Source organism: Notolepis coatsorum (genome assembly GCF_963971535.1).
Source record: "Notolepis coatsorum genome assembly, chromosome: 10".
NCBI classification, from domain to species: Eukaryota; Metazoa; Chordata; class Actinopteri; order Aulopiformes; family Paralepididae; genus Notolepis; species Notolepis coatsorum.
This window is the reverse complement of record NC_140174.1, coordinates 115,250,131-115,266,458: the sequence shown is the minus strand read 5'-3', so window position 1 is coordinate 115,266,458 and position 16,328 is coordinate 115,250,131. Positions and strand designations below refer to the sequence as shown.

At 44.7% G+C, this 16,328-nt stretch overlaps 1 protein-coding gene across 4 annotated transcripts in view; it reads right to left on the bottom strand.

Moving 5' to 3' along the window:
* Window positions 1-16,328, bottom strand: part of dmxl1 (Dmx like 1) — a gene marked incomplete at its 3' end in the record, with an annotated part of 327,508 nt that overhangs the window by 250,777 nt on the left and 60,403 nt on the right. For all 4 annotated transcript variants that reach the window (XM_084323717.1, XM_084323718.1, XM_084323720.1 and 1 more), the window contains exon 3: window positions 3,205-3,288. In XM_084323717.1, coding sequence (XP_084179843.1) covers window positions 3,205-3,288 — 84 coding nt within the window. The remainder of the gene's footprint in view (window positions 1-3,204; window positions 3,289-16,328) is intronic.

Genomic DNA, 16,328 nt, shown 5'->3' with positions numbered 1-16,328 from the left:
TCTTGCCCCTTCCTCATCTCTCACCCCCCTCTCTCTCTCCCTCTCTCTCTCACACACTCTCTCCCAGCTCTTTCTCTCTTGCCCCTTCCTCATCTCTCTCACCCCCTCTCTCTCTCTCTCTCTCTCACACACTCTCCCAGCTCTTTCTCTCTTGCCCCTTCCTCATCTATCTCACCGCCCCCCTCTCTCTCTCACACTCTCCCAGCTCTTTCTCTCTTGCCCCTTCCTCATGTATCTCACCTCCTCTCTCTCTCTCTCTCTCAGGCAGAGGTTAGACTTTAGTTTCATTTTCAGCAACGAAGCAGGGAGCGAGTCACACTTTCGTTTTGTCATATGAGCACAGTGATGTAGTACACTGCCAAAGCAGTAGGTGGCAGTAGGTGGCGAACATGAAGGCAATTTTCAACCAATCAGAACTTTAATGTGCCAATACACTTCCTGCAAAGAAAATGTCAACAAGCGGGCGCCGCCATCTTTTGCCTATTTACCCAATGCAGCACTTCTTTTTCAGCAAAGTGTAATAAAAGTGCAATAAACAAAACGGATACATTCACTGTGTGTTCTGCTCTCTCATTTGTTGATGAAACAAAACTAACATCAACACAAGTGACCACCAAGAGCGGATAGTTTAGTCTCAAAAAAGATCGGTGACTTTGTTAACTACATTGTTAGCTGCATGCTATCGTGAATGGAAGATGCCATTATAACAGTATAGCATTGTGGCTAGAAGCTAACGTTAGCTCACGCTAGTTAGCCAGCACCAAACTGATGATATCGGGAGCTATCAGTAGCTAGATAACATTAGAGACAACACCGTGTGTATTAAACAAAGGTGAATAGATGACTGGGTCATTTGTTTAATGCTTGTTAAGATTGAAAGAGGAGCTCTGAGCTAACAGGGTCTGATAGCTAACGTTAGCCAGCTGCTCATGCAATCTGTAATGCTAGCAGAATGAATGGATGTAAACTTTATTTAACATATTGCATATGGGTACAATACAATATGGCTCAATACAAACAATTGTTAAGGGAATGCAGACTGTTGTAGCTTGGACTGGGGTCCTTACTCATGCCCCTTCCTCATCTATCTCACCCCCCCTCTCTCTCTCTCACACTCTCCCAGCTCTTTCTCTCTTGCCCCTTCCTCATCTCTCTCATCCCGCCTCTCTCTCTCTCACACACACACACACACTTTGAGTCAGAAACAAACAGTATCAATGAGAGTATCAATAATACACCCGAGTGAAGTCAAGTAAAAAAAAAAAAAAAAAGTAAAAAAGTAAAAACCTTTTTTTGTTAACTCATTGACTGCCACGCTTAACACTTTAATCGCCATGGTTAAATTCATAATTTACCATCCCTAGCCAGCTCTATTTGTCTATGGAGAAGTTCCCCTTCTTTGCAGGGCTATAACTTTTTAAATTGTATTGCTAAATTGACATTATTATGGCCCCATTCAATGTCCTATATCTATTGTTCAGGGTGTAGCAACGTTATACTTTTTCATTCACATATTCATACTAAAATACGGTCTAAAGTATAAGTATGTTTTTATCGTTTTCTGCAGCTTTCTCCAGAACTTGATTTATAGCCCTAAATGCATTATATTGATGATCAAATACAGTTTGATAGCGATCGGTGCCAGATAAAAAATGTCAACTGCACGTAGTTCTAGAAGTTACTACGTATGATCTGATGTTGACCGGATGGGCGGGGGGTCGTTTATAATTCCGTGGGCAACGTTATATCATTCATCTAGTGTGGGTGATATGATCATTAGAGCAGTTAGTATAGAGGACATTCGAAAATAACGCTGAAACTCACCGTAGCTTCCTCGCGCCGTTGGCAGATGAGCGTGGAACAGAATTTTTTCTATTATGGGATGGAGAAATACCCGATCCATTTCCAGGTTGTATAATAGTATATACGTCCAAATCATGTTGTTTATAGAGTTATTGGCAACGGATCGCTATGTATTGTGTCGAGCTCGAGTCCCGGGACCTATAGAGAGTGATCGGACCGAATTGAAATGAGCACCAGCTTCTACATCCTGTTTCTCCCCTGGGCGATCCCCCGATCGGCCACCAGATGGCGCTCTTGAACCGTTAGAGAGTTTAGTGGAGCTCAGAAGTATATCTCAGGTCCCCGGGGAAGAAATATGATTTCGATCACAGATTTTTGAAATATTGATATCAAAGACGTGTTACGGCGTCTTCGGCAGAATGAGCATGGCGGGGAAAGACGAGTTTCGGCGTCTCCGGCGATTAAAGTGTTAAGTTCGCCACCGCTTTAATCAATGGGAGGAGTGGGAGATTTGCGAGTGCTTAAAATATATCTTAAATTATGGCTATGGGTCTAATACACTCGTCGATTATCAGTGAGTTGCTTGCAGTCAACATGTACAAAACGGATAGTTTTTTCATGGTACATTTCCATTTGATACCGTTTTGAATACGAGTATAGTTTGTGATTTCTAGTAATTCCAGAGAAAGACGCGATAGCCTTTTAGTGGAATACACAAAACACGTTGTCATTTTTCGGCTGATTATCGAATCTTCCTGAAATCAACGCTAGATCATCATTATTGTCCTTCCTCGTGCATACATGAAATGGCCCTCGTAGCGCCAAAAAATAGTGGCGTTAACTTTGACAGCCTTCGTTTTTATATATATTTTTTTTTCCACTTTTTTCTCCTGTTTTTCTCTGATTTTCTCCCATCCCAATTTCGTCGTTAAGCCAATTCCCCCCTCCCCTTCCTGGTCGTTGCTCGCATGTGCCCCCCACTGGTCGGTCTAGGGAGTCCTGAAGTCTAACAGATGCTTCCTCCGTCACATAGGAGACAGCCAACAACCTCTTTTCACCTGCCAGCGCGGACTCTCATTGGTGAAGTGTAACGCGTGGGAGGTCACGCTGCCTTCAACATATCCCTTCTTTGCTGTGCAGGCGCCCTGACCGACCTGTAGGAGTCGCTGTTTACAACGACCAGATTACCACCCACCGGCTTCCCTCCCGCTGACTCTGCCAATTGAGCCAGTATGACGGCACCGCTGACAGCCGGATTCGATACCGGTGTCTCTTGCGTTGGTGACGAGCGCTTAGACTGCTACCCAGCCGCCTAGCCTTAGTTTTTATTTCAATTGAAATAAGAGTACAATAGAATAGAATAATAAAATAAATAAATGTCAGTGGGGGGGTGTTACTCACTGTTGATGATGATGTCCTGTCCTTAGAGTCTGGAAGCTCCACTGGCTCAAAGACACACACAACGCTCCCATAGGAAGCAGCAATCTGGAGAGAGAGAGAGACAGAGAGAGACAGAGAGAGAGAGACAGAGAGAGACAGAGACAGAGAGAGAGCAGCAAGCAAGATTTGTGAGCTGCTGTGACAAGAAAAGGACATCCAACGGAATACAACCACCATAAAGACTGTACAAGAAATTCCTTCTGTAGATTTCACTGTTTGATTGTTTTGTTTGGCAATGTAAACACGAGAGAGAGAGAGAGAGAGAGAGAGAGAGAGAGAGAGAGAGAGAGAGAGAGAGAGAGAGAGAGAGAGAGAGAATTTGAATTTGAGAGAGCGAGAGAGAGAGACACAGAGAGAGAGACAGAGAGAGCGAGACAGAGAGAGCGAGACAGAGAGAGCGAGACAGAGAGAGCGAGACAGAGAGAGAAAACATGGACAATAACTCAAAACTCCCATACCTACTGGGAGAAATACAAGAATGTGCAAACACAGCAGCAAGATTTGTGAGCTGCTGTGACAAGAAAAGGACATTTGAATTGAATTGAGACAGAGAGAGAGAGAGAGACACGTCAGACAGAGAGACAGAGAGACACGTCAGACAGAGAGACACGTCAGACAGAGACACGTCAGACAGAGAGACAGGGAGACAGAGAGACACGTCAGACAGAGAGACACGTCAGACGGAGAGACAGAGAGACACGTCAGACAGAGAGACAGGGAGACATGTCAGACAGAGACAGGGAGACACGTCAGACAGAGAGACAGAGAGACAGGGAGACACATCAGACAGAGAGACACGTCAGACAGAGAGACACGTCAGACAGAGAGACACATCAGACAGAGAGACACGTCAGACAGAGAGACACGTCAGTAGGGATGCACCGATATGAAAATTTGCCACCGATACCGATAGTTCAACTAACACAATCGGCCGATACCGATATTTGTGGCAAAAAAATATATTTGTATTTTTTTTTTTTTTTTTTTAACTTACATTTTTATTAAACATTTATAGACATACAACACAACATATACAATAACATCAACAACACTATTAAACAGACATAAACAATAAAGAAAAAATGTAATACTCAAAAACTAAATAAAAAAATACTGACTTGAGCAGAAATTCCACAAACATAAATAATAAAATGGAAAAACATAAAACAGTTGTCATACCCTAAACAAAAATTAAAATAAAAAAGCTAACTAAAGCAGCATTTTGTGACATGGGTTCAGAGACCCTCCTTGAACCTCTTTCCTCCTTTACCCTTCGCCCTCTTGTGTTGCATTTGGTTCTTCCTCTGTGATGTCATTTTCATTCCCCTTGTAATCCTCCCACTTTCCCCATCTTTCTCCAAATTTCTCTTCCTGTAACCTCAGCATGTGTGTTATCCTCTCCATATCCTGTATCTCCCCTACTATTCCTACCCATTGTGCTATTGTCGGTGGGTCTTCTTTGTACCACAGTCTTGTTATTGCTTTTCTGGCCGCTATCAACATTATCTTTATTAAATATTTGTCCCCCCCTTGTATTCCCTCGTGTGTCAGGTCTCCTAAGTAAAGCACCAGTCCCGTTTGTGGTAACCCGTATCCTAATATTCTGTTCATTGCCTCCCCTATCTCCTCCCAATACCCCTTCAGCTTCTGACATCCCCAGAATATGTGCGTGTGATTTGCCCCCTCCTTCCCACACATCCTCCAGCATGCTCTTTGTGTTGGTGCATATTTTCCCTTCAGCTCTGGGGTTATAAAGAATCTGATTATGTTTTTCCATCCAAACTCTTTCCATATCCTCGATCCTGTTGTTGAATGTTGCACCTCGCATATGTTCTCATATTATCTGCGAGACATCGCCACCACGCAACAAGTCAAAATGCTCGCTATCTGCAAACAGCTCCACTGTCTGTGTGTACTCTAGTAGCCCTAGCTCCAAAAAGGATTCTCCGGCGCTGCAGCGGGACCCTATTGGTAACGTTATGCTTTGGTCATTTCACATTCAGCAAGCCCTCAGCTCGAATACGCATTCAATCAATGTTATAAGACATTGATATCAGGAGCTATCTGTAGCTACTGCTAGCCGGCTAGATGACGTTAAGACAACTATTTAGTTCAATCTAGGCCTGCCACGATAACACATTTTGCTGGGCGATTAATTGCCCCCGAAAATATCGCGATAAGCGATATTATTGCGACCGGTTAGAGAATTTTTTTTGAGAAATTTATTTCCCAAAACTTTTATTTTGAAGCCCACCGCTCCGTCTTTTCCGGTTTTAGACTTTTATTTTGAAGCCCACCGACCGGACCGGAAGTATTGTTGTGATTATCCTAAGCAGAACATATGAGCCGACAACTTGTCTCGTCCGGTTGTTTTTGAGCTAATAACAAATGTTGAGATTGTTTGTGAACAACTAACTTTAGGTAGTTTTAACGTTAGCTACTAACGTTAGATGCAGCTACTACAGGCAATCAACGATGAGGAGGAAGCGTCAAAGCAGTATATAATAGAATAGCTGTGGTGCGTAAGCACTGCAGCACGACTCGAAACTACCGGAGTGTTATAATAAATTAATTCATGTTTAACTTGTCCCCGTGTCCAGTCCTTTGACTAGCCCCACCCGTTCATTGTAAACAATGATGCATGTAATTGTATTAACGTTATTCTGTGTTGTACTTGTAGCTATGCTATACGTTGTATTTCGTTTGTTAGGTATTTAGCTAATGTTGTTAGCATGGAATGAGAATCAAAGCTCTATCTTTCATCTTTATTTAGCAGTCCAGTTTCTCCGGGCAGTAGCGAGTAACTACTTGGGTCTAAAAATAGCTAACGTTACACTACAAATAATGCTACTTGGTTAAAAGGAGCAACACTATTGAGAAATGTAGTTAAGCTGTGGCATTGCCCCACGGAGCTCCCGTGCTGTACTCTAGTAACGTCAGCGGCCCGCCTCCCAACACGGACAGTGACTGACAAGCGGCACTGGTTCCGCCTCATTAAAACAAACGCGCAAATAGCAATTAATCGCGCCGGTCAAAATCATTGCATTCATTTTAATTATCGCAGCAATTAATCGATTTATTGCTTATCGCGGCAGGCCTAGTTCAATCGGACATTTAGTTTTGAACCGTGAACTAACGTCAGCTAACGCAAGCTAACGCAAGCTAACGGAGATATCAACATGGGCTACTGGACTTCCTGGGGCATTTGTTGATATCCGGAGCTATCAGTAGCTAGCCGGCTAAATACCGTTAGACAATGCCTACTAAAAGTGAATAGTTGACTGGGTAATTTTGTTTAAACAGTAACGATAGCTAGGTAGCTAACGTTAGCTCAGGTCGAATGCACTATCTAGACTCAGCAGAGGAGGTCCGCCTCCTCTGTGTTTACAAACTCTACACGGGTACGGGCGGGGCTAGGGAGGAGGAGCAGTTTGCAGGTCCTGTGCGTCTGAGACAAGCGAGTGAGATATCCACTTGATCAGTTTCCGCGATCGGCGAATATGACTAATTATCGGAATTCCCCGATCGCATATTTATACTGATTATCGGCCGATAACGATCGGTGGCCGATCGATCGGGGCATCCCTAGGGTTAAGGTTAGGCATTATTTCGGAGTTGGTTAAGGTTAGGGTTTGTCACAGAGAATGCCTGTCTGTCTTTCTTGACGTGGAGGATGCAGCCTATTTCCGCACTGCCGCTCTCTCGCGCTGCCGCGGTCACATGGGCGTCATGGCCAATCAGAGAAACGCGACGCACTCTTCGGCTGTGATAAATATAGACGCGGTCTGGCGGCCTGCAGCTGGATACTATTGTCTCAACCAGAGCTTTCAACCAATGCAATAGAACAATTTTGATTGACAGTCGATTCGGTCAATTACGTCACACCGCTAGCACGCACCTCCTGCTGTTCTTACCACCAATCGGCAAACGTTTATTCATTTTCTACTTCCGGGCATGCCACCATTGATCTGCTTGCGAGAACCACAACAAGCTTACCGTAGCTAATACGTTAGCTGCCCGCTAGGGGTGGACGGTATAAACGGTATAAACGGTATGAATTTGCTCTACGGTATGGATTTTGACTATAACGTGTAACCGGTAGAGTAGCTCTAAATAGCAATGACGTCATGTAACCACAGCGCGACTATTTCACTCGCATTTGCCCCTAAAAATAGATAGAATTAGTCATAGATAATAGATATGTGCGAACTGGAAAAAGTTATTTAGGAAGCTTCGCGCAGTGGGCGTGCCAGCCCCTACCGCACGCATGTAAACACGGGTCTAGTAGTCTAGTGGGACGGGACACGGGAGGACGGCGGCGTCTCCCTGAGCTAACGTTAGCTTAGCTACCGTTACAAAATGACCCAGTCAACTATTCACTTTTAGTTTAATACATGATGAGGCATTGTCTAACCGAACGGTATCTAGTCGGCCAGCTACCGATAGCTCCTGACATCAACAAACGCTCCACAAAGTCTAGTAGAGACGTGTATGCTACCTGTTAGCTCACGTTAGCGCAAGTTAGTTCACCGTTCAAAACGAAATGTCCCATTGAACTAAATAATTCACTGAGGCGTTGTATTAACGTTATATATCCGGCTAGCAGTAGCTACAGATAGCTCCTGATATCAATGTCTTATAACACTGATTCGATGCGTATTCGAGCTGAGGGCTTGCTGAGCACAGTTAAGTAACGTTATACCAATAGGGTCCAGGTGCAGCGCCGGAGAATCCTGGCCGTAGCTCTGCTCGAGGCTACTCGAGTATAGGTCCAGGTGCAGCTCCGGAGAATCCTGGCCGTAGCTGGAGGCTACTAGAGTACACACAGACAGTGGAGCTTGTTGCGTGGTGGCGATGTCTCGCAGATAATACAAGTACTAGTCTAATTATATAATATATATATTTTATTAAAAAAAAATTATATAAAATTAAATTAATTTTTTTTAATCAAAAACGATGATAGTGATATATACCGTTACCGTCTATGCTTCAAATTATACCGTGATATACATTTTAGACCATACCGTCCACCCCTGCCCGCCGACCAGCGCTCCACAGGATGACCAAACGATGCATAATGATTTTACTGCAACGAATGTTATAATAAAACAAAGCCTTTCTATACATTTGTCTGATTAAAAACTTTATTAACAGATTGCAGAATGGATTGGGTACAACTCTCAGGGCTCTATGAGCAACGGAAAAAACTGAGCTAGTAGTTCGGGTAAATACTATGCTTATGTTATTGAACGTGTAACACTAACTATATAACGTTAATGCCACAAAACGAATGTTTGTGTCATTTTAACAGCAGATACTTTCTTAAACGCCATCTTCCCGGGAGAGGGGTGTTGACAGGGAGCTGTGATGGGTTCGCTTGGTTGTCATTAGCATTGAACAGCTAACCGAAAGCTAGCGTTAACTAACGTTAAAGGTTTAGCCATAATGTTACATTGGCTAAAGTTGGAGCTATTCATAATCCAGCAATAATGGCTGCAGACCTGCAAGCAAAGTACAGCAAGTTGGCAAAGGAGTATTCCAACGTAAATCACATTTTCACCAGTAACGTTAGTCTTTCCATCTCCCGGTAGCTCATGCTAGCTAACCTAACTCACGTTAGCGTCGTCACTGAGCGACCACCTCGCGTACACAATTAATGACATGTTGCGGACAGCCATATCGGTGACAATGTTTAGCTTTTAGTGCCAAATGATAAGAGTCTGAAGCGGAGTCTCAAAAGAGAATGTTGAATATTTAGTAGTAACTTTGATGCAGTAGCTTGTGTGTGGGGGACTGGGGGCGGCGTTGTGCAGGACGTGACTGAACTTTTTTTTGCCTTTTGACGCAACACAAATTGATGGATATTTATCGGCTACTGCCATCGGCACATTCGAGCTTATCGGCCGATAGGCCGATTGCAGTCAACAAGGCACTTATCGGCCGATACCAATACCCGACCGATACATCGGTGCACCCCTATCAGGAACAGAACACATCACCAATCAGAATAAATCAAATGACTACACAGCTAAAACAAAACTACATCACCTATTGGAAAACACAAACAAAAGCACAGAGCAAAATGCAGTGCTATCTGGCTCTAAATCGACAGTACACCATAGCAGATTATTTGAGCATGGTGACTGATCAACAACTAAAAAGAACCTTGACAAAATACAGACTGAGTGAGCACAGCCTCGCTGTTGAAAAGGGAAGGCACAGGAAAACCTGGCTTCCTGCAGAGCAAAGGCTGTGCCGTCATTGCATCCTCAGTGAGCCTGAAACTGAGTTGCACTTCCTCACCAAATGTGAAAAATATAAATATATTAGAGAAACGCATTTAAATTTTTTTTAATTAATAACAAAAGGCTTTCTCGCACTACCAGATACAGAAAAACGACCAGTCCTACTAGGGGAGGACTCAACAAGCTGTGAGCTAGCAGCAGCATATGTTGCTGCCTGCCACAAACTGAGGGACAGTGAGTGACAGTCACCTGACATGTTTACGCCGTAATACTTGATGTTTTATTTTATGATATTTTGTATGTACTTATATCTGTTTGTAATCCATGTTTAATATTGCTTTGGCAACATGTAGAAGTAGTACGTCATGCCAATAAAGCCATTTGAATTGAATTGAGACAGGGAGACACATCAGACAGGGAGACACGTCAGACAGAGAGACACGTCAGACAGAGAGACACGTCAGACAGAGAGACACGTCAGACAGAGAGACACGTCAGACAGAGAGACAGAGAGACACGTCAGACAGACAGAGACAGAGAGACACGTCAGACAGAGACAGAGAGACACGTCAGACAGAGAGACACGTCAGACAGAGAGACACGTCAGACAGAGAGACAGAGAGACACGTCAGACAGAGAGACACGTCAGACAGAGAGACACGTCAGACAGAGAGACACGTCAGACAGAGAGACAGAGAGACACGTCAGACAGACAGAGACAGAGAGACACGTCAGACAGAGAGACACGTCAGACAGAGAGACAGAGAGACACGTCAGACAGACAGAGACAGAGAGACACGTCAGACAGAGAGACACGTCAGACAGAGAGACACGTCAGACAGACAGAGACAGAGAGACACGTCAGACAGACAGAGACACGTCAGACAGACAGAGACAGAGAGACACGTCAGACAGAGAGACACGTCAGACAGAGAGACAGAGAGACACGTCAGACAGACAGAGACAGAGAGACACGTCAGACAGAGAGACACGTCAGACAGAGAGACACGTCAGACAGAGAGACACGTCAGACAGAGAGACACGTCAGACAGAGAGACACGTCAGACAGAGAGACACGTCAGACAGAGAGACACGTCAGACAGAGAGAGACACGTCAGACAGACAGAGAGACACGTCAGACAGAGAGAGACACGTCAGACAGAGAGAGACACGTCAGACAGACAGACACGTCAGACAGACAGACACGTCAGACAGAGAGACAGAGACATGCCGTCTCACCCATTCTACATTCATTGCAAACTCCCTTTAAACATTCACCTTAAACATTCACTTTAGACACTTTAAACACTACACCAATTTGATCCATTTCATCATACAGAACCAAGCATTTCACTGTAGTACCTTATATGTGACAAATACAACAGGCAATGTCACCAACTTAAATGGTAAATGGTGCATTTATATAACGCCTTTATCCAAAGCGCTTTACAATGTTGTTCCTCACATTCACCCACACATTCACTCACTCACTAACGGCGGAGGTGACCATGCAAGGAGTCAACCTGCTCATCGGGAGCAATTAGGGGACAAGTGTCTTGCTCAAGCTGCCGGGGAGGAGCGGGAATCGAACCGGGAACCTTCCGAATACCAGTCCCCTGGTGACTTACTCACTCATTCATTCCTTCCGTCATTCACTTCCACTTAGCCACGCTGCCCCTAGTGGTGGCTCACAGGTGTGCATGTGAGAGACCAATTCAAACTGCCATACGGTTCAAACTGCCATACGGTTCAAACTGCCATAAGGTTCAAACTGGTTCAAGCTGCCATACGGTTCAAACTGGTTCAAGCTGCCATACGGTTCAAGCTGCCATACGGTTCAAACTGCCATACGGTTCAAACTGCCATACGGTTCAAACTGGTTCAAGCTGTCATACGGTTCAAGCTGCCATACGGTTCAAACTGCCATACGGTTCAAACTGGTTCAAGCTGTCATACGGTTCAAGCTGCCATACGGTTCAAACTGCCATACGGTTCAAGCCAGGGTTAGAAATTAACATTTTTTTCCCAGGGCTTTTTTTGCCCCCCCCTTAATTGATTTTCAGGGGCACCGAATTGTTATGATAAAAATTAACAAAGATTATAAAACATTGTAGACACTTTTTTTTTACAGTCTTCGTCCCTAGTTCAAGCTGCCATACGGTTCAAGCTGCCATACAGTTCAAACCGGTTCAAGCTGCCATACGGTTCAAACCGGTTCAAGCTGCCATACACGAGAATACTTTGCATCTGTGACACGATGGGTCCTTGTAATTTAGAAGATCTACAGAGAGAGTGGATGGAATTATAGTAGACGCTTTTTGTGGTGATGAATACAGAAGACATTTTGAATGTATATATTTCAGAGATCTACTGGTAGTATGGATGGATTTATAGGGACCTGCACTTCTAATAACTTTTAGCAATGACATGTAAATGGACTGCATTTATATAGCACTTTTATCCAAAGCGCTTTACAATTCATGCCTCACATTCACACATTCACAAGGAGAGGTGCAAGGTGCCGACCTGCTCATCGGGAGCAGTTTGGGGGTTACGTGTCTTGCTCAAGGACACTTCGACATGCTGCCGGGAGGAGCAGGAATCTAACCAGGAACCTTCAGAATACCAGACAACCGGGCCTCTACCTCCTGGGGCACTGTATTATGAGAAACTATGGGTACTGTGCAAGTGATGTGTTTAGTATGGAGTAAATGATGTGTAGCATGGAGGGATGAATATGTATTGTAGTTGTCCTGTTTACCTTGTATTTCGAATTATATTTAAGCCTATATTCCCATTAATATCCCTCGATACGACAGAAAAAAAAAGTTAGAATGACTACACTAACGGGGAACAGGAATGACTACACTAACGGGGAACAGGAATGACTACACTAACAGGGAACAGGAATGACTACACTAACGGGGAACAGGAATGACTACACTAACGGGGAACAGGAATGACTACACTAACGGGGAACAGGAATGACTACACTAACGGGGAACAGGAATGACTACACTAACGGGAACAGGAATGACTACACTAACGGGGAACAGGAATAACTACACTAACGGGGAACAGGAATAACTACACTAACAGGAATAACTACACTAACAGGGAACAGGAATGACTACACTAACGGGGAACAGGATTGACTACACTAACGGGGAACAGGAATGACTACACTAACAGGAATGACTACAACAACAGGAATGACTACACTAACAGGAATGACTACACTAACAGTAATTGTTACGAAGGATCAGATTAAACCGAATATATATATTTTCTACTTGATATATATTGCATAATATTTGTATATCGTCTGATATCCCTTGTGTATTCTTTGTACATATACACGGAATAAAGGGATAATATCCCTTTACCTAGTACAGACCATAATATTTCGTTCTCCTATTGGACAGCGGTCCCTTAGGTGCCACTGCCATACCCCCAAGGTCTAGTTCAAAGTCACCGCCAAAGACATGCCTGGGCATGAACGGCTCTGCGCAAGAATACGAGACAGGAATAAGGCTGGTACTAGTTTGTTCACCTAACGTATAAATACGGCGCAGGTGAATACAGAAGTAGAGTTACCCAATAAGTTGAAGCCTCACCCACGATACAACGTGCGGTGAAGTAAGGCCTGTTTGGCCCCAAATAGAGCATTGAGACCGCGTGCGAATTAATAGCTGAAGTATCAGAGTTTAACGCTGTACCGTCGAGTTCGACCTATTCTATTAATTCAGTAATAGTCTATTTGTGTATAGTGTATCGTGCGGCTACCGTTCTACAGTGACCAGCATCACCAACGTTTCCTCGTACCAGCTAGTGTGCTTATCCAGGCTGGGCAGCTTAACCTGGCGCCTTCACCCGAGGAGCCCTAGACGAGGACCGTGTGGACATGTACACTGGATAACCTACCCGACGACTGCATAGCCCTTTTCGGCTGGATTATATTTGCTTTGGTCCTGTAATTGATGGAGCGGAGAATCGTCTACACCCACAATTGTGCGGGATTTACCCTGTGAGGAGCAACGTCGAGCCCGCCTCTCAGAAGCCTGAGGCTGGCTAGCTTTCTTCCATGCGGAGCTGCATGCCGGAGAATAGCTGTTATTCGTCTGCGGATCAAGAGATTATTGCACCGTCTCCTGTACCTGGAGTCTCCCTATTCTTCGTTGACCCAGACTTTGCTACCGACAAATCCTCTCCCCTTGCTGGCCTACAACCGGAGGGACCCTACTAGTATCTCCCGCTGCCCTACTAGTGTACCATAGATATAATTCCTAAGATACAGGTGGTATTCATTATCTCCTGCGTAATATTATAATGGACTTACGCTATTGATTTACTCACGCACATTCTTCGCCTTACAAGCGCGACCAAGTAATGTAATTTACTAATTTGCTGCTAATAATTATTATTCTAACCAAGTTTGTGTAGAACCGTGTCATTGTGGGAAGTGTTCATCACATATACCTGTGTACTGTATGGCCAGTAGTAATGTACATAAGACAGTAGTGGTTTAATGATACCATACTTATTTAATACAGTCAGGGAATTGTACCACTCAGTTACAGTAATGACTACACTAATAGGAATGACTACACTAACAGGAATGACTACACTAACAGGAATGACTACACTAACGGGGAACATGAATAACTACACTAACTGGGAACAGGAATGACTACACTAACGGGAACAGGAATAACTACACTAACGGGGAACAGGAATGACTACACTAACGGGGAACAGGAATGACTACACTAACGGGAACAGGAATAACTACACTAACGGGGAACAGGAATGACTACACTAACAGTAATAACTACACTAACAGGGAACAGGAATGACTACACTAACGGGGAACAGGAATGACTACACTAACAGGAATGACTACACTAACAGGAATGACTACACTAACAGGAATGACTACACTAACAGTAATGACTACACTAATAGGAATGACTACACTAATAGGAATGACTACACTAACAGGAATGACTACACTAACGGGGAACAGGAATAACTACACTAACGGGGAACAGGAATGACTACACTAACAGGAATGACTACACTAACGGGGAACAGGAATGACTACACTAACAGGAATGACTACACTAACAGGAATGACTACACTAAAGGGGCGGCTACGTGGCGTAGTGGGCAAGGCGCTCGCCACGAAATGCTGGAGACGCTGGGCTCGTCAGTTCGAGCCCAGCGCTCCACATTTGCTTTCATTTTAGCTGGTCGTCCGTACTAATACACATTGGCCGTATTAGGGGGTGGGAAACTGATGGGTGGGGATCGGGCGTTGTGGACAGCGACTCCTACAGGTCGGTTGGTGCGCCTGTGCAGTAGAATCAGGAAGTGTCAGGGGCAGCGTGAGCCTCCCACGCGTTACTCCTCGCCACAGAGATCGAGCTGCGCAGGTGAAAAGATGCGACTGCCGTTACCTCAAGTACCGGAGGGGACTTGTGCTATGTATGACTTAGTCCACATTGCAGCCGGCTTGTGGGAGGCAAGAAACAGCGTCCGAGACAGGGGAGGGTTGAATTGGATGATACGAAATTGGGATGGGAGAAAATATAGAAAAATGGGAGAAAAAGTGGATAAAAAAAAAGGAATGACTACACTAACAGGAATGACTACACTAACGGGGAACAGGACTGACTACAATAACGGGGAACAGGAATGACTACAAGAAACTCATAGGAGGATGGCGGCGCGCACAGTCGCAGCGGCCCGGAGCTCACAGAGCTGGCATACACTTTATTATTTTGGTAGCACTTAACATTATTTCACGCAGCTTTCAACACCCGACGGTGAGGTACAGTCGGGATGTACTCCTAGAGCTCAACAACAGAGCACTTCTCCCAGCGGATTTCATCATTCCAGCGGAGATTGCTAGATCATCACCACCCACTACTCCCGGAGCCGAGAGGCGGAAGAGGAGACGTTGTGAGCGGCTGCACAAGAGGGGAAAACGCGGAGGTGCATGGGCTACTAAAAACAAACCCATTCAAACCCCCACTCCCTACCATCTTCCTCTCGAATGCCCGTTTGATCCGCTACAAGATAGACGATATACGAATGGAATTAGCAACACAAAAACACATGGACAACTGCTGCTGCTTAATTTTCACCGAAACCTGGCTGGATAGCACTATCCCGGATTCGGCTACTGAGCTAGCCGGTCGCACTGCCTACCGAGCCGATAGAACAGCGGACTCAGGTAAGAGGATAGGAGGAGGACTGTGTATCTATATTAATGACTCGTGGTGTACCAATGTCACAGTGGTTGATAAACATTGTTGCCCCGATGTGGAATTTTTGCTGCTAAAATGCAGACCATTTTACTTACAGAGAGAATTCTCTTCCGTTTACATCTGTGCTGTTTACATACCTCCGGACGCCAATGCTAAGCTAGCGTTAGCTAGGCTACAGGATACTGTAAACAAATGCCTGGCGGCACATCCCGACAGTATCTTTATTGCAGCGGGGGATTTCAATCATGCCGACCTAAAGACTGTACTTCACTCTTTCCACCGAAATGTGAAATGTGCCACCAGAGGGAGAAACACACTTGATCAGGTTTATACCAACATAGCCCATGCTTATAGAACCACGGTGTACCCCCACCTAGTTCTCTCAGATCATGTGTCGCTCCTCCTGCACCCTTGGTACACACCAAAAATCTGATCCAGCAGACCCGAAGCCAGGTCTGTCAGGATCTGGCCTGAGGACGCCATCCCTAAGCTCCAGGACTGCTTCAGCACCACAGACTGGGACATTTTCGGTGGCCTGGGAGTGTTGACACGTAGGTCTCTGGACATT